Below are 24507 nucleotides of genomic sequence, written 5' to 3'. Positions count from 1 at the left end.
ATCTGCAAAGTGGACGGGTTCATCGATATATCGAGTTAAAAACAAATCCATAAATGGATGGGTTTTTAACAGCATGTCAAATTAAAATCAAAGCTACAAGTTTGTAAAATGGACGGTTCAACAAAAACGATGCGTACTAAAATGAGTGGATAAAAGTAGACGAGTCAAAGGGTAAGCAACTAAATATTACTCAAGGCCCATGAAGGGAGATGTCTACATATAGAAAACAATGATTAAATTGAAAATAGTTCCTCAAATCCTTACAGTTTTGCCACAAAAAAAAACTACTGTTAGGGAGGAGTGCTTTCAATCTTCTCTTCCATCACAACATCATCAGGTTAACGGGCGCCACCCTTGACAGGCTTAATTTGGCTTTCAATAAGAGCTGAATCTCCGTCTCCATGAGGATTGTCGTCGATAAACAAATCATTCGTGCTCTCAGAATGGACGGACTGAGCTAAAGTCTGCTTCGGAACGTCAATAGTGACATGGGACACGTCTATATCTGGATAAGAAGCCTTAACCTGACGAAGGGCGTCGTTAAAACCCTCAGCAAATGAGCTCCCAAGTTCTGCCAAGAGGGTGTCAGGGTCAAGGTACTCACGTATCGCCTCCTCTTAAGCCTGACGGAGCTTGTCCTTGGCGACCGAGATTTCTTTTTCCTTGTCTTCTAGGACCTGCCTCAGTTGCTCTGTCTACTTTTCAAGCTCTCCCCTGACTTGCTTTGAGTAGGCAAATTTTTTCTCCATTCCTGTCTTCCAAGCTTTCAATCCATTTAATTTGTCCTCCGTCGAGTTAGCCTTTGCCCTGATACAGTCCAGGGCCATCTCATGGTTCAAGCAACGACCCATCAGCCCCTTCATCATCAACATTGCCTGGAAGCAAAGGAGTTAAAAAAAAATGGACAGTTGTAATAATGGACGGTTACCTAAGCAATGCTAAAAAGCCCCGTATCCCCTATTGCTTCAATGGCATGGTTGTTGAGGTCCTCATAGTCGTCGGTTGTAATAATGAGAGCTTCTCCAACGCGTACTCGGAATCCTCACAGAGTAGGACGAGTGGCTTCTCATTGATGGTGGTTGGACCCTTCATGAAACCTTTGCCCTTTCTTGGCTCGAGGAGGGTGACCGTTTTCTTGGCTTCAACTTCAAGCCCCACGACGGGCTCAGGGATGGTTTTAGGCCTCTTAGGAAGACAGTTAGATTTCTCCGGCTGTTTCCTTTTAGAAGACGAGTTGGCTGAGCCCGTCCCCTTGGAGGGTTAACCACCCTCATGTTTCTTTTTGGTAGCTTGCTGTTTGATAAAAGCCCTTCTCTTGGCTTCGTCCATTTCTGCAAAAATGGACGGATATGCAGTGTTGATTAATGAAAAAACAAAGGAAAGGAATACCAAAAGAGGGTCGAGTGTCGTAGTGATGGACTTACGTCGACGAACTTGAGCGTCGTAGCGACAGGCGGCTACAGTGGGTTTTGGGCCATCACAATACCAAAAGAGGGTGTCAAGGGTGACCAACTTAGCCCACGTCCTTTCTTCTAGCTTGGTCTTGCAAAAAATTTTCTCCAAGAAACTCCACTGCTCAAGTGAGACTTGTGGATGGTCCCGAGCTGCAAAAAAAGACGGTTGGAAAAACATGTTAAAACTAAAACAAGGCATGAGTATATACAAGAGAGAAACTAGACGGGTGCATACCAAATGGGGGCATTATGCCCCATGTTGTGTCGACAGGCATATACTCGTTGTCACCTAGACGACACATCCACCTGTCCTCTTCCATGAAAAAATACTGACTCTTCAGTTCCTATTAGAGTCGGGGGTATCACGCACGAGCCTTAATAACGGGCTCCTAGGCACAAAGCTATACATGCCCCTCGACTGAGTAATCTTAGTAGGATGGTAGTAGTGAAAGAATTCTTCCACTGTTAACCTTCGTGCTCCGTCAGACATAGCCCCATACAAGACCTCCACGCCAAGAAAGACCCTCTAGGCGTTTGGGGAGATCTGGGTGACGGCCAAACCTAGATATTGGAGGAGGTGACAGTGGAGTGAACTTAGGGGGAATCTGAGCCCTGCCTTCAGCATTTGCTCATAGACCCCGACGTCTTCAACGCCTTTATAGTGACATTTCTCTGACTTATGAGGTAGACAGAGAGGGATGTTGTCGGGTATCTGGTATTTAGCCCTAAGTGTTTTGAAGTGCGATTCTTTGGCCGTGGATCTAAAATCATTAATCATCCCCAAAGGTAGCATTATGAACTCCCTAAGTCCATCAGGACCGATGACGGACTGGATTAGGGGCCCAATGCCATCTAGGCCGTCACTAGAGTCACGCTCTGGCCTGTCCATCTCCAAACCCTCATCCCTTGAGAAAGGAGAGGTAGCGGACGGATTCCTCTCTTCACTTCAAGTGTCAAGGTCTTTTTGAATTGATGGGAACACTTCGTCGTAGCCCGCCCCATCGCAGACAAAAGGATGGTTACTTAATGCACTAGACATCGGTCACCTACACGTGACAGTAAACCCTAAGACACAGACAGATCTAAAATAGAAGACAGAAGTACAAAATTTAGAAAGAAGAAAATTTTTCTTTAAAGAGAAGAGTACTTACTAGTTGAAGTTGAGCAGCAAAAGGGTGTAGATGACGGATAAATTAGTTGAACGGTATGATTGTCTGACAAGGGTGACAGTAGTGCTCTGACCACAAGATTCCTTTGGAAAGTAGAGAATGAGGGGTGGATAGGCAGGTTTATATAGAGGAAACGACACAGAAGACAAAGGGACACTTTGTTCCAAGTGACGAGCCACTGAATAACCGCCACGTGTCCTACGACATTTATGACCCTAGGCCAGCCTGTCAAGTTAGGTTCGTTTCTCAAGAGACGAATTGAACCGTCACTCCATGGGACCGTCCATTCAGAGATCACGGACCCATGGAGTGATGGGCAACTGAAGAGGATGAAATTAGGGGTGACCGAGTCATTTAAATAAACATGACGGTGCTAGACAATGGGACAATGTAGACAGATCCCAAAGGTGCCCAAATATTAGATAGACGGATCTGAGGGCCACGTGGCATCCCATTAGTTTTTAAGTGATCTCCAAGAACTCTTAAATGGAAATAACTTGCTTCTCACGATTAACCCTAGCTCATAGAGTCCCAATATGAATAGAATCCTAACGTGAGAGGAATTCCATAATATACGCCCATTAATGATGATCTTCCCTATAAGGAAACGTCTTTCTATGCAAGAAACGGAGGTCGGCTTTACACTACTATATAACCCCTAAAACTCTCTCTCAAAAAGGTATGAATAATTCATCCCAACTCTAACACTTTAGAGTTGTGTAAAATTCTGACTTGACCTTCAGAGTGTATTTGACTGGCACCACATTAGTGCTCTGTTTAGTCCTCTCTTTTTGTATTGTGCAGGTTGTGTTGTGCAGGTATTGACTCGAGCCCACAAGGACCTTGTGGCTCACTGGTGATTTTTTCGGCTTCATCAAAAACCCTTCTCGCCAATGGTCTCTACCCACAAGCCCTCAAAGCCTCTCTTCCAAAAGCCAAGATCACTGACCAAACCTACGCTCTCTTCATCAAGTCCGATCACTCCCTAGACCCCTACCTCTCCACCACTCTCATTTCCCACTTCTCCAAACTCGGACATTTCTCACGCGCTTCCAAGTACCTTTACGAAACCCATAACCCCGATACAGTCTCATTCAACGCTCTCATTTCTGGTTTCGCCAACCCAGACCCTTTTCCGAGCTCTTTATCACTTTAAGACATCTGGGTCTGGAACCTGATGTGTTTACGATGAGCTTTTTGGATTAGCGTATGAAAGTTTGGAGGAAAATGAGGCTGCCCATGGAGTTTGTTTGAGAATGTGGTTTGGCTCAGGAGCTTATTTGGTGAGTGGGTTTATAGAGAACTATGCGAGAGCTGGGGATGTTGAAAAGGCTGAGAAGTGTTTTGGGGAGTGTTTGGTATTGGACAATGTGGTTTGGAGTGCTGCTATGGTTAATTTGTGGGTATGTGTGGAATGGGGAGTTTGAGAAGGGTAAGGTGGTTTTTGTGGAAATGAGAGGTTTGGGTTTGGAGCTGAATGAGTTTAGCTTGACTGGGGTGCTTGGTGCACTGTTTGATGCCATAGAAGGGGAACAGGTTCATGGGATTGGTTTTAAGATGGGTTTGTTGTTCTATACATTTGAATAAAGCTATTATGAACATGTAATGTAAGGTGTGGGAATAAGGTGGCTGCAGTTAAGATGTTTGATGAAATTTCTGAACCAGATGTTGTGTCTTGGACTGAGAAAGGATGGGAACTGCTTGTGATGGTTTGGAAATTTTGGAGTTGATTAAAGTTTTGCAATCTGGGGATTTGGAAATGAATGAGTATACAATGATCAATGTTTTGTCTGCCAATGCAGGCCCAAGGCTGTTAATTTCCGGTAGGCAAGTCCAAGCACTTGGTCAAAAGGTGGGGTTTTTGAAAGTGATTTGTGTTAGCAATGCATTGATGTCCATGTACAGGAAGTGCGGTGGAATGTATGATGCTAGACATGTTTTTGATGATATGCTTCATCGAGTTTCTGTTTCTTGGAATTCTCTGACTGCTGGGTATTCTGAGAATGGATTTAGTAGTCAGGCTCTTGAAGTGTTTTCTCAAATGCGTGATATTTCACTACAGCCAAATGAATATGCTCTGGCTAGCGTTCTTGAAGTTGTTTCTAACTTGAATTCTGTAATTCAGGCAATGCAAATTCATTTGCATATGATTAAATGTGGCTTTATGTTCAATGATTCTATGTTGTCTTGCTTGATAATAAAATATGGGAAATGCCATGGGATAGATGAAGCAAAAGAGATATTGCCATGCTGATGCATTTGTCCTCAAAGCATTTGGTGCAATGACAGATTTGGTACAGGGAAGAGTAGTTCACTCACTGTGTCTTAAATTTGGAGTTGATCAGGATGCATTTGTTGAAAGTACTGTTATTGACATGTACCGTAAGTGCAGAAGCATTGGTGATGCACAGAAGGCTTATAGGATTACATCTACAGACGATTTGGCTGCTTGGAATGCCATGATAATGGGATATGCTCAACATGGTTGTTTTCATGAAGTTTCTGAGGTTTTTGAGAAAATGTGTAAATCTGGAATAAAATCAGAGGAGATAACTTTTCTTGGATTTCTTACTTCATGCTGTCATGCAGGGCTGGTGAGAAGCAAATGATTAATTAAACTCAATGTTTGAACTTCATGGAGTTATCCCACATTTAGAACCCTATGCCTGTATGGTTGACCTGCTCAGTCGAGTTGGACTCCTAGAAGATGCAAAGAGGACAATTGATCAAATGCCATTCACCCTGATGCTCATATATGGCAAATTCTTCTATCAGCCTGCAACATCCATGGAAATGTCGTTCTGGGGAATGTTGCTGCCATAAAACTTCTTGAGCTCCCACCTGAAAATGAATCTGCTTATCTTCTTCTGTCAAATCTCTATGCTTCTGCTGGTATGTCGAGTGATGTTGGAAAATTGAGGAAACAAATTATGGAAAAAGTAGTTCACAAGTAACCTGGTTCTAGTTGGATTCAAGTTGGAGGATCCGTACATTACTTTTTTGCTGGCGACATGTCACATCCTGAGAGTAAAGAAATATATATGGAGATAATAAAGTTGTATGATCAGATGTTAGTGTCACCAAAACTGGATCAAAACGATGCTTTCCTGATGAAAATATGAATTAGAAGCAGAGAAATTTTTCTTTTTCTTTTTTTTTGTTGTTGCAGCAATTAACTCTGCTGGGTGTTTGTGTTTCCAGAACTCATCAAGTATCATTAACTGTTGTCTAAAATCAGTTGTCATATGAAATCCATTCAACATATGTATTACAGATGACTTCAGAAAATTTATCTGACTAGCGGTCAGAGGCGCAAGTCTGAAAAGGCCATAAAGTATGGCTTTGCAACTGTTTATTCCAAGTTAACTAACATGAGTCTGAGAGAGAATTCTCCATAAACTGTCATTAACCAAAATTATGACTGCACAGGTGTGCATTGCTCGCTAAAAGCTCTGTTGTTAATCTACAGTGGCAGTATTTCTAGTCACAACTGAAAGCGATGATTTGATTCTACTTTCCATCACGGATACTGTTAACAACTGTGGCCTTCTTTTGACTGAAATCTACAACATTAGAAAGAAAAAAAATGAGATATTACATGTAAATCAGCATTAATGGTGCTTTTTTGGCTGTTCAAAGTGATTTTTGACATCGGAATGTGGTCATAACAAAGTTTTAGAAGTTGGCTGCTACACAGTCCCCCATGGAGAGTGTCTGCTTCTGTCCTCGACTTCATCTGATCTCTTTTAAGCTGTGGCATTCTGCTTATAATATTTTTGCCAAGGATAGACAAATCTTTGATCAAAAAAGAAAAAATGCTTGACTGATGAGTTTGGAGTCCAGGTGAAAGTAAGCCGGTATATAGTGTTAGAATAATGGTTAATTGATTAAAATTCGAGAATCTCCTATCAGATTAAGCTTTTGGGATAAGTAGTAGTTTATCATATAGCTTTATTGGATTCATTATCTTTTGAGATTGTTTATGGTTCTTACGGTAGAAAGTGGCTAGTGGGTGAATGAGGAATCCATGGTGGATGAGGATGTGGCATACATAATAATTAGATTTAGGACTTCATATGCTTAGGATATTAGTTTTGTTTTATGTTTACAGTCTCATATTTTATGGCATAAAGATATATCAAGGAGGCTACTTTACACATAGCGACCTCTTGTCCCAGTGAGAACAAGCTTGGCTCGTGACATCTTTCTACAACATGTAACTTACACATTTTCAAATGACTTAGTAATGAATGCTTATAGGCATTGGAATTGGTTGTCGTATTAATGATAGGCAGCATTCATCTATTTAAAATCAGTTCAAATTTTCAAGAAGCAGGATGTAATATCTTGACTTGAGTAAGCTGGAGGTGATATCAAGGGAACTGACACCTAATTTCTTGAGGACGCTACATTTCATATGGTTGCTCTACACAGGGTTTCCTATAAATTTGATCTCATGTTGTTTCAGGTCTATGCATTTTGGTTTGTGGTTGTCTTTAATCATATCTTTGTGCTTTCTATTGTCCCCTTTTTGACTGATATATACTTTAAAGTTGCTTACATAATCTTTGCCAGACATGGAATTATGCATCTCCATTTCAATGCTAATATTACCATGAATAATGTAATCTTCAACTTCATGGGAAAAGTAAAATCTATCAAAATGGAAACACTCCATTTGCAAAAGAAAATGGGATAAAGGAAGTAGTAGAAGAAAAATAAGTAACTATATTAATAAGATAATGATCATTGATCATACGGTGTCTAACATGGTTCAGTACTTTCAATTGTTTCAATTCTTCCTTATATAAGTTTTCCTGCAGGAGTGTTGGTGATCTCAAGAGGCTCTAGAGAGCACAGAGACTATTAAGTGGAAAGCATTTGCTGATATTCTTGACTTTATCGACCCCCTTTTTGGAAGAGGCCTTCTGCCTCTCAGATTTTTGTTGATTATTTTCGTGGGAACATTGCTGATCTTGTTACTCATTGTAATGCAAGGCAAGTTCACCTTCTTCCTTCAAGCTGTTGCTCATATTTTATTTACTCTTTGGATCTTATTCTTGGTTTGTATTCTAATTTTAATATGCGTATCCCTGCAGTTTTGTGTCCTAACTTTTCAAAAAATTTCCGTGTTGTTATGTCAAACCCATACTCGTGTCTGTGTTTCCTAGTCATTCGTTTAGAACAACATGCCAACATGTTTGACTTGCTTGGACGAGTTGGAAACCTAGAAGATGCTAAGAGGACAATCAAACAAATGCTCATTCACCTTGATGATCATATATGGCAGATTTTTCTATCAACCTGCAACATCCATGAAAGTGTTGTTCTAGGGAATGTTGCTGCCAGAAAACTTGTTGAGCTACAGCCCGAAAATTAATCTGCTTATCTTCTTCTATTAATCTATATGCTTCTGCTATTGCAGCCTATAACAAGAGCATCTTGGCCCAATATCTGATTTTGGGGATAATTAGATACTTCTTTAAATAAAGCCAATTCTCAAAAAAAAAAAAGAAAAAAAAAAGAAGCTAATAAGGGGGTATTTGGCAGCATAATTTTAACACATTTCAACACATTTTAAACAACATTACATACATTTCCACACACTTTTTCACCCACACGTATATCAAAAACACTCAAACAACCTAATTCAAACTACTCTCTCAAACACCCCCTAAGTAATATTAGATGAAAATAACCAAAAAAATGGAGTACTAATAGATAAGATTTCCAACCTATTTATTAAATTGAATTACAATGTACAAACATTTTAAAAATGTTGTCGCTTAATTTTTAAACCTTGGAACTTAGTTCCTAGGCTCATCATCACAGATTACCTCCTCTGCTTCAGTGGATGCATGGGACCGCGAAGGGAGATTCTCCATAGATTCAGCATAGCGTACATCCGGGGAAGATTGCATACCAACCATTTCAACATTTGCTAAGCGGGAGTGGAGGTGGCGAGTGGAGGCCATGACAATGGACACCTTTCTCCATAAGAAAGAGGGCCTCCTAGTCGGCAGGGGTTTGGTATTGTCTTCAACACCATCTCCTTGGGGTATGTTTAAAATAGAGTGAGATCGATGGGGATGAGAGGAAAGGAGAGGAGAAGGTTGGACAGAATAATCGTCCAAGTCCTCATCTAAAGGTGTGTTTTGAGCAGAGGAAGAAGCCGGCGACATTTCATCTTTCATCTCTCCTCCTTCCATTGAAACATTAGGGGCTAATTCTGCTTCCTTTGATAAATCTCTTAGGTTGGCATACTTGGAGTTAGATATTGAAGCGTACACATAAAAGCAAAGGAACACAGAGCTTAGTATTGCTAAAGTCAGAAAATACCTATCCAGATGACTGTCGTTTATGGTGTCCTTGAACCAGCTTCTTACTAGTTGAACACAAGGTATGCTGAAGAAATTTCCGAAACTTAATATACATCCAGTCAACAATTGCCCAGAATTCCACATCGATTCAGTGACATGCTTAATGAAAAATTCCTGGAGCCCTTCTTCGACAAGTCCCTCCGCTAGTCCCAACAAAATAAATTGTGGAAGTAACCAGAAGATACTCATGGAGATAGGGTCAGATGGGTTGGCAGGATTAAGTCTCTTAATTTCTTTCAATCTGTGGACCTCCACCTGCCAAGCTGCAATGCAACACAATATAGAACAAATCATCCCAACACCAATTCTCACCAGTGTGACATTGGGATTTCTTGCTTTCTCTGACCAAAACAGACGCGGGATTATGAAGCGTAGAAAGGAATTGAGTACAAAGAAAGCAACTAGAGGAGCCCTGTGGTTTTTAGTAATCGTAATTTTCAAGTTGCTCCTTTGTTCAATAAAGAAAGTATTTCCGGTAGCCTGGACCAAACTATAGGCTAAAAAGGTTGTCCACAAAGGTATCAATGTCAAAAAGCACTTCACTTGGGTCACTTGTTCAACTGAGCAAAGATTCTCCTCTTCCTGCGGACTGCTTGAGGTTTTTTCTACAGTCACAGCAGCTTTGTCTAACCACCTGCATCAGCATAATTACCCCATGAATTCCCCACATCATATGCATGGATTCTATGGAACACCACATCAGTTTAAAAAACATACTTTTAGTTAAAATTGTAAAATTGTGTTTTGAAAACACATATGAAGTGTGCTTGGCTTCAAATTAAAAAACTAACTTATTTTACTATTAAGCTTATTTTTGCTACTATTCATGGGTTTTACTACACTTTTTGGTACTATTCATAGATCTAACTGTATTATTTCAGCTAGTGGCGGTTCCAGGATTGTTTCTCAGGGTGTTCCTTAGTGGGCTTGCTCTGTTACAATTTTTTTTTTCTTCAGATTCTCTGTTACAATTTTTTTCTTTTTTAGATTTAAGTTCGAATTTTTTTTAGCTTTTTCTTTTTGCTTGAAAGAAATGTTATAAATACCGTTTTGGACCATGTTTCGGTTTGTTTAGTGGAACGGAATATTTCGGTACAGATCTATTTCGACGTACCATTTCAGGGTGTTTCGGGATTTCTAAAAAAAATTAAAAATAATATATATTTATATTTTCTTATACAACATAAAATTATTGATCCAAATAAGTAAACCTCAAATAAAACAAATCATTTAGTTTTTCTTTTTTGACACTCGAATCATTTAGTTATTACATAACAATTACTGTTTTAGAATATTAAAACATAAATATGTAATTAAATAATGAAAAACAACAACAAAAAATATAGTGTATATATGTATATCATATTGGGAAGAGGCAAGACTCAATAAATAAGTTTGAAATCAAAATATTTTGTTAGCTTTTTGAGTTTTGTCACGTGGGTGGGTTTAGCAAGCTAAAAGTCTAAAAAACAAACTAAAGAAAAAACTTGACAAAGCAAAAACTAGAGTAAAAAACGAAAGAAGAGGTAGACTAGCAGAATATCTGAGACGAAACAAAGAAGACGAAAAGGAAGAAGAAGAAAGGGCGACCTTTGCGATAGTTGGATTTGTTTTTTAGGCATTCGACGCAAGTAATGACATGATGTGCTAACAAGTTTGTTAGTTTAAAAGTTTTTCTTTTTTTCTTCTAAAAACTGGTACCAGCCAAAATGTAACAAATAATCTACCAAAATTTAATTTTATTGGCATAAAATTTTTTTGAGAGTGTTTCTAATTTTTTTTAAAGGTAGATAAATAAATAAATAAAAAATAGACAGAATTCAGGTCAGGGTGGTCCTGGAACCACCCTGACCTACATGTAGCGCCGCTACTGATTTCAGCTAAGTTTTACCTTTATCTATAATACTTTTAGCAAAAAATTTTCAATTTCAACAAAATAAGCGGATCTCAAACAAACAGACTTGTAATGTGTGTAGCACGGAAAGAAAGAGACCAACCTGAACCAAAAAACTTTTGGCAAAAAAAGTATTTGACTATTTCTGACTTCGAACAACTTTAGATTTGATGCAGATTTCCAAGATAACTGAGTTGGTGTACAAGGGTAGGGGAGATAACGTTTGGATATAGCTGCCTTGAAGACTTTGGAAATAACATGGGAGTTCCTTTTGTGTCTTTTGGGACAGTAAACTTTGAAGCCGCAGCAAAACAATAAAAGAGATGCTCCCATCACCACACCGGAAGCTAAGAGGGTTCCTTCCCATTTTAAATTTGAAAGGAAAAAGACAGCAAGGGCAGATCCAAAAATCGAGGCAATACACCACCAAACATTTGTACGACCCTCTATTTGGGCTTCACTTTCGTTGGAATTTTCATTTTCTCCCTCAATCAACTGTTTAGATAGAAATTCTTTTAGGATTGAATCTAGGCCATATTTACCTAGTGCTAGAGCCAACGCTGCAACATAAATAGGTCCATATTGGATACGGTTTCTTCGAGTAGAACGCCATAACAGCATCAATCCCTGCAACAAGAAAGGCAAATTGATATTCAGGGTCTGTTTGAATAAAACTTATTGTTGAAAACTGAAAACTGAAAACATAATAATTTTTAAATGTGTAAATAGTACTGCGGGACCCATTTTTAATAAAAATTGCTGAAAAAGTACATGAATAGTGCGCGTACAGTGCACACTTTGTCCCCCTAGCAGCAGAAACGAAAAAAAAAGAGGAGAAAACGCAAGTAATGAAAACGCAGACACAATAAGTTGAATCCAAACGCATTCTTAAAGCAACCACATCAGTCCGTGTAAAATATTTCGTCTATTTTACACTAAAAACCTATTTTTTTCTATTTTACATTACCACATTTCCAAAACACCCACATCAGTTCATCTATTTTACACATCTATTCTAATTAAATAATATTATTTATTGTTTTTTTTATTATTATTATTATTATTTTTATTATTATTATTATTATTATTATTATTTATTAATCCTCACTCTCACCGGTTCCTCTCCATTTTTCCTTTTTCAGCTCTCTCAAAGTCTCACCCATTCCTCTCCTTCCTTCACTCTCTCCCTCATAGCTGCCTCACCTAGCCTGTCGACGTCGCCGATCCAGCCTGCCGCCTCAGCCCTCCACTGATTCCGCCTCCCTCTTTCCTTCGCCCCTCCCTCTCTCCTCCACCATCGACCCTTCGCCTCCCACCCCCAACTGACAACCCTTCGCCTCCCACCCCCAACTGACGACAACAATGGAAGATCTGGAGGCAGCAATGGAAGACTCAACAACAGCAGATCGGGCAGCAGATCCAACTCCGTTGGGCATTTCACGCGAGTTTTCCATTGAGTATGGTTTGGGCTGGGTTTTCCGATGGGTTTGGACTATTTTTGGGTTGGGTTTACTGGTGAGTTTTGATTTATTTTGAGTTGGGTTTTCAGTGGGTTTGTCTTGATTTTGAGTTGGATTTTCGAATTGCTTTTTTCGTTGATTTTGAGTTAATTTTCTGTTGATTTTGGGTTAATTCTCTATGCTGTGGTGTTTGGTGGTGGCGCTGGGTTTGATGGTTATTCTAGCACGCTGGGTTGTTGTAATGGTTGGGGAAGAGAAGGAGTTTGACAGAGAGAGAAAAAAATAATTAAAAAATCGCTTAAACGTGAACAGTAGCTGTGTATATTTACACGGTTACTGTTCATTTTCACAGTCGGGTGTATATTTTGCGCCATTTTACACCCACTGATGTGGGTGTTTTTTTGATCAAATTGTGTAAAAAGAACTGTTTTTTGCATTTTAGAAGACTTTCCATGGACTGATGGGAATGCTCTTAGATTTTTGTGAAACTTCTTAAATTATCGTTAATCTATTTCGACACATAAAAAATGTCTATCATCATGGTGCTCCACATTTAAGGTCTGATAGAACAACCTTAGTCACTACATTTTCCTCTCCCTCACTCTCTCTCTCTCCTAAGATGCATCGGACATGTAATACATCTCTCATATGAGATTGACACCTTATTTGTGAGGTTTACCCTTATGTGAGAAATGAGCCTTAGTATCTGTTTGGTTTCAGCGTATGCATCTACGCGTTTCACGTTGGCACATTTCCTTCTTTTTTTGGCAAGACAAATTTCAGTGTTATGGCTACTGTTCATGAACAGTAGCCGTAATATTTGACTTTTCTGCGTGAACAGTGCACCGGTGCACTGTTCACGGGACCCACAAATATCAATTTTTAGCAACTTTTTCATTAAAAATGTGTCCCATGGTACTATTCACACGTTTAAAAATTATTTTGCTACAATGTTTTCAGTTTTCAAACATAAGTTCTATCCAAACGGACCCTTAGAGCATTCATATAAGTGAATGTATAAATAGAAAAAGTGCCCAATTTTACAAATTTAACTCCAAAATTCTTTCACAATTAAGCTAAAATTATGCAACATTACATAGTTGCTAAGTTAGTAACCGTATAAATATACAAGTTTACTTTAGTTTTCTATTCCAAAATTTTAATGTTTTTTTCTCACCTCTCCACTCTCATCAGATTTTCTCTCTCCCTCTTGTTTACTCTCACATATCCCACTGCAACCCAACACCATCTATATCCAAACACAAATCTCGTCCACCCACCACTACCAAAACTTGTTACAACAATGGAAATCAACCCAAAATACAACCAAAAATCAAACTTGATCAACCTAAAATAACCCAAAATCAAAATCAAACCCAAACCCAGTGAAGAAAGAGAGCTTAGGGTTGAGGGGGGAGAGAAGATAATTAAACCTTTGATGTTAAACGAGAGAGAGAGAGAGAGAGAGAGAGAGAGAGAGAGAGAGAGAGAGAGATTTAAGATGACAAATAGCATTAAAATGAATAAATATGAGTATTTAAATAAAATGGAAGGTAAAATAAATAATCTAATGTGAGTGTTTTGTAAAAGTGGTCGTATAAAATAGAAAAAAAAGAAAAAAGAAAAAAAAAGGTTTTTATGCTTAAATAAACAGAAAAATTTAGACAAACTAATGCAAATACTTTTACATATGCCCTCTCATCCTTATTTTAAAGGTATAACTCAAATACGTGTTACCATTCAATATATTGAGAGAGTCTATAGACATAAAAAATTTCACACCTAACTGATGTGTTTAGCTTATTAGTAGTAGGTAAAAAAGTGATGTCAAATGTTGGTCCTAGTAAAAATTAATAAAAATTTGTCAACCCAACTGTTGTGAAAAAATGTTGTAAACTTTTGTGTTTGTAGCATTGTCCAAAGGTGCTACAAGAGCCTGTAACACAAAAAAAGAAAGTCCTTATAGTGACCATTATCCTTGTTTGGCTATAATGGTGTGCCATTTTGCGTAGTACTATGCATTATGGTTACATGTTACTGCATAGCATTATTTTTCTGCACAATTATTTGTTTCTGCAGAAACTGTTTTGTTTTTCTGCATATTTGTTGCTTCTGCAGTATAGGTCCGGTGATGTTGTAATGGTTGTCCGACTCCTCTGCTTGTTTTATAGGTTTCTATGTATTGTTTTTGAATTCTGCAGAAGTTGTTTTCAGCATAATTCTGCATTATTGTTCTGCTGTTAGCAGAGGGTTAAATACCCCTGTTTGTCTATGTAATGTTCCGATATAATGGTGTGGTCTATGCAGAGATAGTTTGTTTTCCTGCATAATTGTTTTGCTGTTAGCAGAGGTTCCCTGTTTTGTTTGCAGGGTTCTTATGTACTCTTTGCATATTTTATCAAATAATATTTTTATCTTTTATCTTTTAAAAAAAAAAAAATTGGAACAGTAAAAGAATCGGGAAAGGGTCCAGTTCCTAGATTTTCCCAGCTCTTGACCGGTTTTGACCAATTTTTTAGCGATTATTCTAGTTTTTACCAGACCGGTTCAATCGATTAGGAGCGCTTCCATATTCCCGGCAAATACACAAACCCATTGTGACCAATGGTAACCCACGCTAACTCATAGAAATCACTCATACCACACAATGACCCAAATTGCAACCTCCATACACAGTCACCACCATTAATCGAGACTTACAGCTCCATCAACACCAGCTTGGGAGTTTCTTTATCAAGTTGTCAGAAGTTGAAAGAACACGGTTGAAGGAAAAACATAGGTCGCATAGCTTTTGCAATAATTAAAATGAAGGATTTGAATTTTTTTAATTAAACGACACGTTGCTTAGTCACTACGGCAAGTGGTGTTGTTACTTATACTTGTGTTGTGAGTTTGTTTTGTGTTGTACTATAAGGCTGCAAGTTGTAGTTTTATTTTGTCCCATCACGCGTTTTGCTTGTGCCTCACTAATACGTGTCTCACGTGTATTGGCCAAGGTGGTGAATGGAGTCTGTTAAGTTTGTTGCTACCATGCAACAGCTAATGAACAATGTTATTTTGCAGTTAAGATTAGTTTAGTTTCTCTGATTTTGGCTAATATAATAGATGCATTGTAATCTAGTTTAATCAATGAGAAAAATTAACAAACTCTCAACAATTCTCTCTCATTTCATATGGTATCAGATCACTATTGTTCAGTTTCGTTTCAAATTTTCAATGACATTTACTTTTTTTTATCTACTTCTTACTACTGATCATCATGTGTTCTGCTTGTGCCTCACTAATACATGTCTCACGTGTATTGGCCAAGGTGGTGAATGGAGTCTGTTAAGTTTGTTGCTACTATACAACAACTAATGAACAATGTTATTCAACAGTTAAGATTAGTTTAGTTTCTCTAATTTTGGCTAATATAACAGATGCATTATAATCTAGTTTAATCAATGGGAAACATTAACAAATTCTCGTCAATTCTCTCTCTCATTTCATATGGTGTCAGATCACTATTGATCAGTTTCGTTTCAAATTTTCAATGGTATTTACTTTTTTTTCATCTACTTCTTACTAAACATCAGTTACAATCAAGAAATATGATCCCTCGTATCCATTCTACATGGTTTAGGTTAATGCAAATGGCATTGATAGACAAGAAAAATATCGGATTTAATTTTAGATGGTTCAATGTCACAATCACCTACTGATCTAGCGCCTTTGTTCAATACATGGACAAGGTGTCATAGTGTGGTCCTATCATGGATCTTGAATTCATTGTCTAAGCAAGAGGGAGCCAAATTTTTTTCCTTGAGGACCAACTTGTGATATTATTATTGAGTCTTGTTTTTGTGTTGTCTTAATGTCGTGCCAATTTGCATGTGATTCAATTCAACACATTGTATATTATTGGTGTTTTCTTTTTTGTAACCGGGTAGAAGGTTTAGAACTTAAAGTGCTGTTGTTGAGAAGAGAATTTCACTTGAGTGAAATTATGTGTTGCACCCACAAGATGGACACCTGTTTGTTGATTTGAAATTCTACAGGGATCATTCCACTCGTTGTTCCAACCTTTACCCATCATATATATACATCATTTCCCACAAAATAAACCCTACAATTCCCATCTAGCATTGAGAGAAAACCTACCCATTTGTGAGAGCCAAATGCTTACCCATTCGCTCTTCTCTTTTCCTCTCAATATAGTCAAATCTATTAGAAGAGATCATTTCCATCACAATCTACACTATTCCTAAGTGTTGAAAGTTGATTGGATTGCTAGGAATCATTAGAGCACACCCATATTCATCCAAGAAGACTTGGAATATGAAATTGGAGCTCAATTGTAGATTCTACAACTAGATGAAGAAAGGACTTGAGGGCTCAAAGTATTAGAATAGCACTAAGCTTGGAGGGTTTTGTGTGCATCTTTTATTGCAACTATTCTTTCTAGTGGATCATTTCAGAGTCAATGCCACGGAGAGGTTTTTTTGACCAATTTTTGAGTTTTTCTCTTTAATAACACATCTGATGATATCATGTAGTATTGTGCTCTTTATTTTGCTGCTATTGAGCTACTTTTATTGATTATCCATGCTTGCTATTGTTGTATTATTAATTGGCTAATCATGTAAACAATTGGGCTAAAAATTGGTAGATTAGCTTAAAATTGGAATTACCCGTAATTACAACTTGGGGTCTAAGTCATTACCATAATTAAAGTTAGGTAATCTCAGTAGGTATCAGATCATGGTACACATGATTTATGGATTTATTTCCTAAGTGTGATCGATGACCCTCAACTTGTCATGGATAAAGCTTTGTGTGATTCTTTGCCTGTATTGTGATGCTATTGAATCTATGTACGATTGTTCTCATGCTTGTAATGATGTTTTATATGATTCTGTGGATAATTTTAAAAATTGTTGGTAACAAGCTCTTCAAGAATAAGTCTAAGAAATTCAAAGAGACATTGAGCAATTTTGTTTGTTAAATCTTTAATTATAATACTTGATGAATCCACCAAGTTGGTTGAAATTTTTTTTTAAAAAAACATGCTTAAAATTCCTTGGAAATATTAAAAGTGATTGAATGTATTTAGATGGATTTGGATGCTAAACTTGATGTAACTAAGAAGTCGGTTGATGAACTAAAGTGTAAAAATGACTCTCTTAAGGTACATGTCAAGTGTTTGAAAGAAGGCATAGCTTAATCAAATGCTAAATTGGAAAAAGGTTCTTATGCCAAACTTGATGATAAGCCTGATTTTGTGCCAAGTGTGTCCTCTAACTCCGAAGGCAAATTGGTATACATTTCTCCTCATAAGAGGAATCCTAAAGTGGAGATAAATGCTAATTTAGCTAGATTTGATAATGGCAAAAGGCTTATGGTGGAAGCTCATAAGTCGCAGCCCGTGTTTAGGTCTCAACCTAGGAAAATGGTTGGATCAAATTTTGTTCCCACTTACCACCATTGTGGTTTTATTAGTCATATTAGACCACATTGTTCTTTGTTGAGACAAAAACAAAATCATGTTGCTAGATTGATTCCTAGAGGAAGCCCAAGGAAACATGCTAAACGTGGAGTTTCTAGAATTGTTGATATTCGTTCTATCGCATACCAAGGTCAACTTGTGAAGAAAATTTAGTCAATCTTAAGTTCTTTGAACCTTGGTAAGTTTGGTACCAAATCTTTGTCTTTGTGTAGACAATTCCCCACTCCCCATGTTTCTTCACCCCTAAGTAGAAGATTAAAGCTATTTGGGTGAATAAAGACGCTCTAACTTGAGAGGTTTCTACTCCATCCTTGATCTAATTAATCTGATCTTTGTAGGACATATTTTGCATATTAGATTTTTTATTCACATGCAATATACATCCTTTTTTTTTTTTTTGAGTTATTTATCTTGTTTGTTGTTATATGATCAATGCTTTTCATTTGTTTTTGTGTGAGTTTTTAAAAATCTAGAAACACAACAATTAAAAAAAATGAATAATCTAAAAATTTAACCTAAATATGATTGATCACATATTACTTGTGTTTGGCCTAGTACCTTTGAACTAATGGCATAGTGCATTGTCAAGCTAGTTATGATTATCTAGTTATAATTTGTGAGTAGAGTTCGATGTTCTAAGGATGTGCGTGGAAATACTTAATCATAATTTTCATACTTTATTTATTACAAGCTTAGATTGTCTTCTACACGTGCTTAAACTAATTTATATGTTTATATTTCACATCTAAAATTATGTATTATTACAGACACCTTATTCTGCAACTTAGATGTAATCTCATATGAAGGGTAAAATGGTGATTTCATACCTGGAGATATCATATTAATTCTATCCATTTGATCTTCAATTGTCCCTAATCAAAATGATGATAATGTCTTAACGATTAAAACAACTGGTCACTCGCCTCAATTGGACCTATGGATTGAAAGTTATCATTAAATCAAATTTCAATGGCTTAGACGCATCTTCGTAAATTAAGTAATCGTACTTGACAAATAAACAAATAATTTTATTGGTCCCATGAAAATTGGCACATGTCAAGCATTTGAAAATCTATTGGGAAAAAATTTGTCTGACTTTCACCTAACCCTTGGTCAACTAGAATGGTCAGAATAGCGAAGAATTCACTCCCTTGTTGCTCTAGCCTATACCCATCCTTTATAAACCTCATTTCCCACAAATTAAACCCTAACTCTCATTTGAACGTTGAGAGAAACCAATAAATTGTGAGACCCAAACACTTAACCATTTTTCTCTACTCTTTCCCTCTCACCATAGCATAATTCTTGAGAGGAGATTAAATTCTTCACACCCATCATCACCAGAGTGTTACCAGAGTGTTGTGAGCATTGTTGGCAGCCTTGGGAATCATTGGAACTACCACAAAATGAGCCATAGAGATTTGAAGATGCAATTTGAGCTCAATTGCATTTCTGATTGCTAGAGTAGAGAAATGAGTCGAGGAATTGCCAGCAAAAGGTTAGAGTTCTTGAGTACAAGACCACAATATTGCTTGGAGGGTTGTGTCGTGTAATTTGTATTGCAACAATCTATTCTAGTGGATCGTTTAAGTGTTGGTGCCACAAAGAGGTTTTTTTGCTTGGTTCTCGCGTTTTCTCTTCGATAACACATTTAGTGTTATCTTGTGGTATTGTGTCTTTAATTTTATGTGGGTTGCTCTTTATTAGGAACAGACCCAGGGTTTCGAGTTAAAGGGGCCGATGTATAAGTAAAAAAAAGAATGTTGAAATTTCAAATAAGTATCTATTTAGTATTAACAAACAATCGACAAAGAAAAATACAAAAAAAAAAAAAAATTTGTTTCGTAATACATTATAATGTAATCATCTACTAATAAAGACAAAAACAAAAAAACTATATTGTTTCTTAATATATTAGAGCATTTGTATTAGCTCATGCAAAAATTTCTATTTATTTTAGCATAATAACCTACATTTTTATTTTATTTTATATACTCACTATTATTTATTTCTACATTTCATCATAATACTACTTCCTTATCAATTTTTTATTATTATCTCAAATCATCTCTCTCTTCCTTAACCAAAAGTCACTGTCCTCAAGCTAAATAATTTCTAAAACATTCATTTGCATAGCAACAATAATTGGGTAAATTTTCCCAATCAACCCAAAATACACCCACATTAGTCTATATGTCATTGTACAAAAAAAACATTTGTGTTATTGTAATTGTGTAAATTTGCAGAAATACATTTGTGTTACAGTATTTGTATAAATTTACTCAATTACTATAGCACAAATGTATTTTTGCACAGTGATTCATAGATTGATGTGGGTGTATTTTGGGGTTGATTGAAAAATTTTGGAGTCTTGTGCTATTTTACAACTAATGCAAATGCTATTATAATAAAATCAATGTAAAATTGTAGGGGAGGGGGCCTAAAATTTTTGAAAGTGGAGGCCCAAATATAAAATGGTGAATCACATACACACTTTTGTTAAGAACTAGATAGTGGGGGTTGAACCCTAGTTCCGTCCTGCTCTTTATATATGCCCTATATGTTTATCCATGCTTATTTTGATGTTCATGCATGCTATAATTGACTAATCACTTAAATTTGATTTGAATTGCTATGCATTTTATATTAAAAAAAAAAGGTTACCTTAAAAGTGATTAAGCTGTAAATTAAAATTTGGGGTCTTAATCAATACCTAGGTTGGGTTAGGTATTTCTCAAAACCATTATGCATTTTTGTTCCGTTCATTTTATGTAACCTACCTTCGAAAATTCCAAATTATTTTTTTAATAGTTTTATCAGCCAAAGGCTATTTATTACACAAGAAAAGAATGTGGAATTACCGTAGTGTAGGACAAAGCGCTGATGATAATCATTGTGAAACATTTTAAATAGGAATCTGCAATATACGCAACAATAACTGCTGATACGGATGATATGCCCTTCTGAAGATTTACGATTGTTGCAGCTGTTTGCAAATTGATCCTGAAATTCTTCTTATCCCCGAGGATATTGAGGCAATCAATAAACATCTCCACCACTGCCAAGTTGATCATGCTAACGCTCACAATCAGTCCTGAAGTTCATTGAAGAAAACAGTATTTTTTTTATTTAAAAAAAAAAAGAAAAAAAAAAGAAGAATACAAATCTATTCTCTGTCAACTCCAACATTAATGAAACTTTTACTTTATTTTCGGAAATTATTACCAAAGATGAATAGCACAGCCTTTGAGAAGAAGATATAATCGTGATACCATTTCCCGACTTTGCCGTAGATCCTTGATAACCATTCACCACACATTACCATTATGGGTGGGAATCAGACACTACAAACAACTGGACCTATAGCACAAAAACCAACCAAAAAAAATCTAATTACCGAAAATTAATTTTTGGTAATCAAAAGTTTTTTTTAATAGAAAAAAGTTTTTTTTATTGAATTAAAATTGTAATTAAAACAAAAGATAAAAAAAAAACATAAAAAAAACAAAATACAAACAACAATATAGCCCAGCAAATTCAAAATAAAACACAAACCCACCTAAAAAAAAATTCAAAATCAAACATATACAACATGCTCACATCTAAAATTTAAAAAAAAAAAAAAAAAAAAAAAATAGCAACTCCACCCCAACACATTCAGCCGCCATAGACCAACCTGCAAAAAAAAAAAATCATCAAATAGATTTTGAATTGTTCACTACTTTCTTGGTTCTATTAACATAGATATTATCACACTTGAGATTTCTAAACCTATCAATAATAAAAAGCCAAAGAATTCACAAAAATTAATCAAAAATCTCAGAGATCACCCACGAAGCAAAGTTGACGGCAGACAAGGAATATACCAAAACTATTATCAAAAAAGGAATAGACCAAAACAATCATTAAATTTTTTTTTTTTTAAATTACTTGCAACTATACAACCAATGGCATCAAACACAATATGACTCTTTCTTCAATCACAAATCCCATAACAGTAGCACCATTTACAAATTTGAACAAAATTAACTAGTTACAACACCATCTTCAAATCCAAAACCCACTAATATTAACACCACCACAAATAAAATAGGGGAAATAAAATCAAATAAGAGAGAAAGAGAAATGAATAAATCCATGCGTGTAGTGAAAGAGGAGTGAAAGATGGAAAAAAAAGAAACAGAAAAGAAGAAATATGGAGGAGTAGAGATAAGGAAAAAAAAAAAAAAAAGTCTGAAGATAGAAGCTACGTGGAGACAAGGGATTGATAAAGGCGAGTGGGGGTCGGTGGGTTAGGTGGGTTTTGAATTTCAAATTTTGAATTTATATATATTCGAAGTCACTTTTCCAACCAAATAACGTACACTAAAAGGCTCTTGCATCTCAAAATGGCCACTGAAGGTGCATAATTCTCTTGCTTGATGACTTTATGTTAACAACAAGGTGATAAATTAAACATTATTGGGGTTAGCTTTTTGTTTGGCTCTCGAAAAAGTTAAGGCAAAACATAAATTGTTTCCAACATGAAATATAATACTTTATTTTTCTCCTGGCAATTACTACAAGTAGTAGAATATGGTGAAATACACTTTTTCTTATAAAATTTGTAGCAAATGGTGTTTGCTTGGTCTTCGAAGTATTTGTATGATGTTCTGTATCAATTTTGTTGACATAACTTTCTATCGATGAATTAATAGAGAAATTAAAAAATGAATTGAAGCTTAAGCAAGGGTTTGACCCAAAAGTAATTTTTTGATCAACTTTTTTGTTTTCTTATATTTAATAATATTAAGGATTAGTAGCCTCGTAATCATTAGAGTATCTGTAGCAGATGTTGCAAAAAAAAATGTCATTTTGCCACACCAAATGCCTACTTTATTATTTTACCACATTATTTTACAACATTCCATTTATCAGATGTTTTATCATTCAATTCTACACATTAAAATAATATATTATCTCCACCCTATTATCATCAACAACAGAAACAGCAACAACATCAACGTTGATCAACAACCGCAACAACATCAACAGCAACAACAACAACAACAAACCAACAGCATCAACAACAACAACTCCAACAAATTCCAAATCCAAAAACCTCAAAAAAAAAGAGGGGGAAAAAAATTCAACCAACCCGCCAACCCAAACTTAACCAACAAACCAAAATGCTGATCCAAAACACCGACCTAAACTCAACCAACAATCGGCCTAAAACCCCAGCCCAATCGACCCACAACCCACACAACGCCGATTCAAAACGCCGACCCAAAACCCACATTGAAACCCATCCCAAATCTCACACCGACAACCCGATTAGATAGATCTGAAGGTCGGCGATGAGGGCTGTGGATGTCAGTGGCGAGGGCTGGAGCATGAGGTGGCGAGCTGTGGAGAATGAGGCGGTGAGATTAGCGGTGAGGACTAGTGAGATTGGCGGCGAGGACTAGAAAGTGAGGCGACGAGATCGGCGGCAACTTTCTTAAGAGTGATATTGAGCAACTTTCTTGAGCAGGGAGGAGAGAGAAGAGATAGAGAGTGACAGAGAGAAGAAATGAGATAGAGAGTCGACAGAGAGAGAGATATCAGCAGAAGAGGAGAGAGAAAAACGTAATAAAATAATAATATCCAATTTTACCATTGTTGTCCGTACTGTGGCATTTTTGCAACGGTACTGTAGCAAGGTGGTATAATGATTGAGATTTAGAACAATTGATAAAGCTCCGTTTTTGTGTTTTGTGTGCCAAATGTGCCAAATATTTGGCATTTGGCACATCTGCTATAGATGCTCTTATTAGCCTTTAAGCACACGCTCACGCGCGTGCTCAGAGGCTCTTCTATTTTTTTAGAAAAAAAAATTAATAATTTTCATCTATTATAATTTGATATTACTACATTTTCCAATCACAAAATACCTAGAGGTGTGATGAAAAAATTATTTCACCCACAAACTCATAATACTCATCACACCTCTAAGTATTTTATGATGAGAAAATATAGTAATATCAAATTATAATAGATACAAATTATTAATTTTTTTTCCAAAAAAATAGAAGAGCCTCTGAGTACGTGCGTGAACGCATGCTTAGAGGCTAGTACTATTATTTAAGGGGTTTCCCCTGTTTGAATTCCTCATTTTTTTCAGTTCAAAAATGCCCTTATACCCCTATGTTTAAGTAGAGATAAAACTATAAGACAATCTGGTAAAAATGCAACTCTAACTCCCACTACAATATTACCTAAAAAATAGGACCACTTTCCTGTTAATTTTCAAATTAATTTATCCACTTATAAATTAGATTTTTAAAATTAAAAAAAATGTAAAATTAAAAAAAAAACACACAGTTTTTTTTTCTACAAAATAGGACCACTAAAAAAAAATGTTCATCTTCTGTTAATTTTCAAATTACTTTATTCATTTATAAATTAGATTTTCAAAATAAAAATTATATATATAATAAGAACACTTTTTTTTTTTTGCTACAAAATAGGACTACTAAAAAAAAGTCTCATTTACAAATTAAAATTTCAAAATAAAAATTATATATATAAAATAAAAACTTTTTTTTTTTTTGCTACAAAATAAGACCACTAAAAAAAAAGTCTCATTGCACAAGCGAAGCACGTGTGATGAGGCTAGTAAATATAAATGATATATTCATAAC

The 24507-nt window shown here is 36.2% G+C and overlaps 1 protein-coding gene and 1 pseudogene across 4 annotated transcripts; one reads left to right on the top strand and one right to left on the bottom strand.

The window, feature by feature from the left end:
- Positions 1–2635: 2635 nt before the first annotated feature.
- Positions 2636–5921, top strand: LOC142612359 (pentatricopeptide repeat-containing protein At3g09040, mitochondrial-like; annotated as a pseudogene).
- A 2252-nt stretch (positions 5922–8173) lies between these two features.
- LOC142613735 (protein NRT1/ PTR FAMILY 5.4-like) lies at positions 8174–22282 on the bottom strand. 4 transcript variants are annotated; one of them, XM_075786214.1, is made up of 5 exons: positions 22207–22282; positions 21068–21518; positions 20704–20936; positions 11001–11524; positions 8174–9637 (listed from the first exon to the last, which is right to left on the bottom strand). In XM_075786214.1, the coding sequence occupies exons 2-5, from the start codon at positions 21165–21167 to the stop codon at positions 8431–8433; spliced, it is 2064 nt and encodes a 687-aa protein (XP_075642329.1). In that variant the 5' UTR covers positions 21168–21518; positions 22207–22282; the 3' UTR covers positions 8174–8430. The 4 variants fall into 4 exon arrangements, with proteins under 4 accessions (XP_075642329.1, XP_075642331.1, XP_075642330.1 ...); XM_075786216.1 differs by lacking the exon at positions 22207–22282 and having other exon boundaries at positions 8174–8872; positions 8963–9637; positions 21068–22051; XM_075786215.1 differs by lacking the exon at positions 22207–22282 and having other exon boundaries at positions 21068–21202; positions 21402–22051.
- Positions 22283–24507: the final 2225 nt, after the last annotated feature.

The sequence above is a fragment of the Castanea sativa genome, chromosome 10, assembly GCF_040712315.1.
Source record: "Castanea sativa cultivar Marrone di Chiusa Pesio chromosome 10, ASM4071231v1".
In the NCBI taxonomy this organism is placed as follows: Eukaryota; Viridiplantae; Streptophyta; class Magnoliopsida; order Fagales; family Fagaceae; genus Castanea; species Castanea sativa.
The sequence above is the reverse complement of the archived record's forward strand: the minus strand, read 5'-3'. Positions and strand labels throughout refer to the sequence as shown.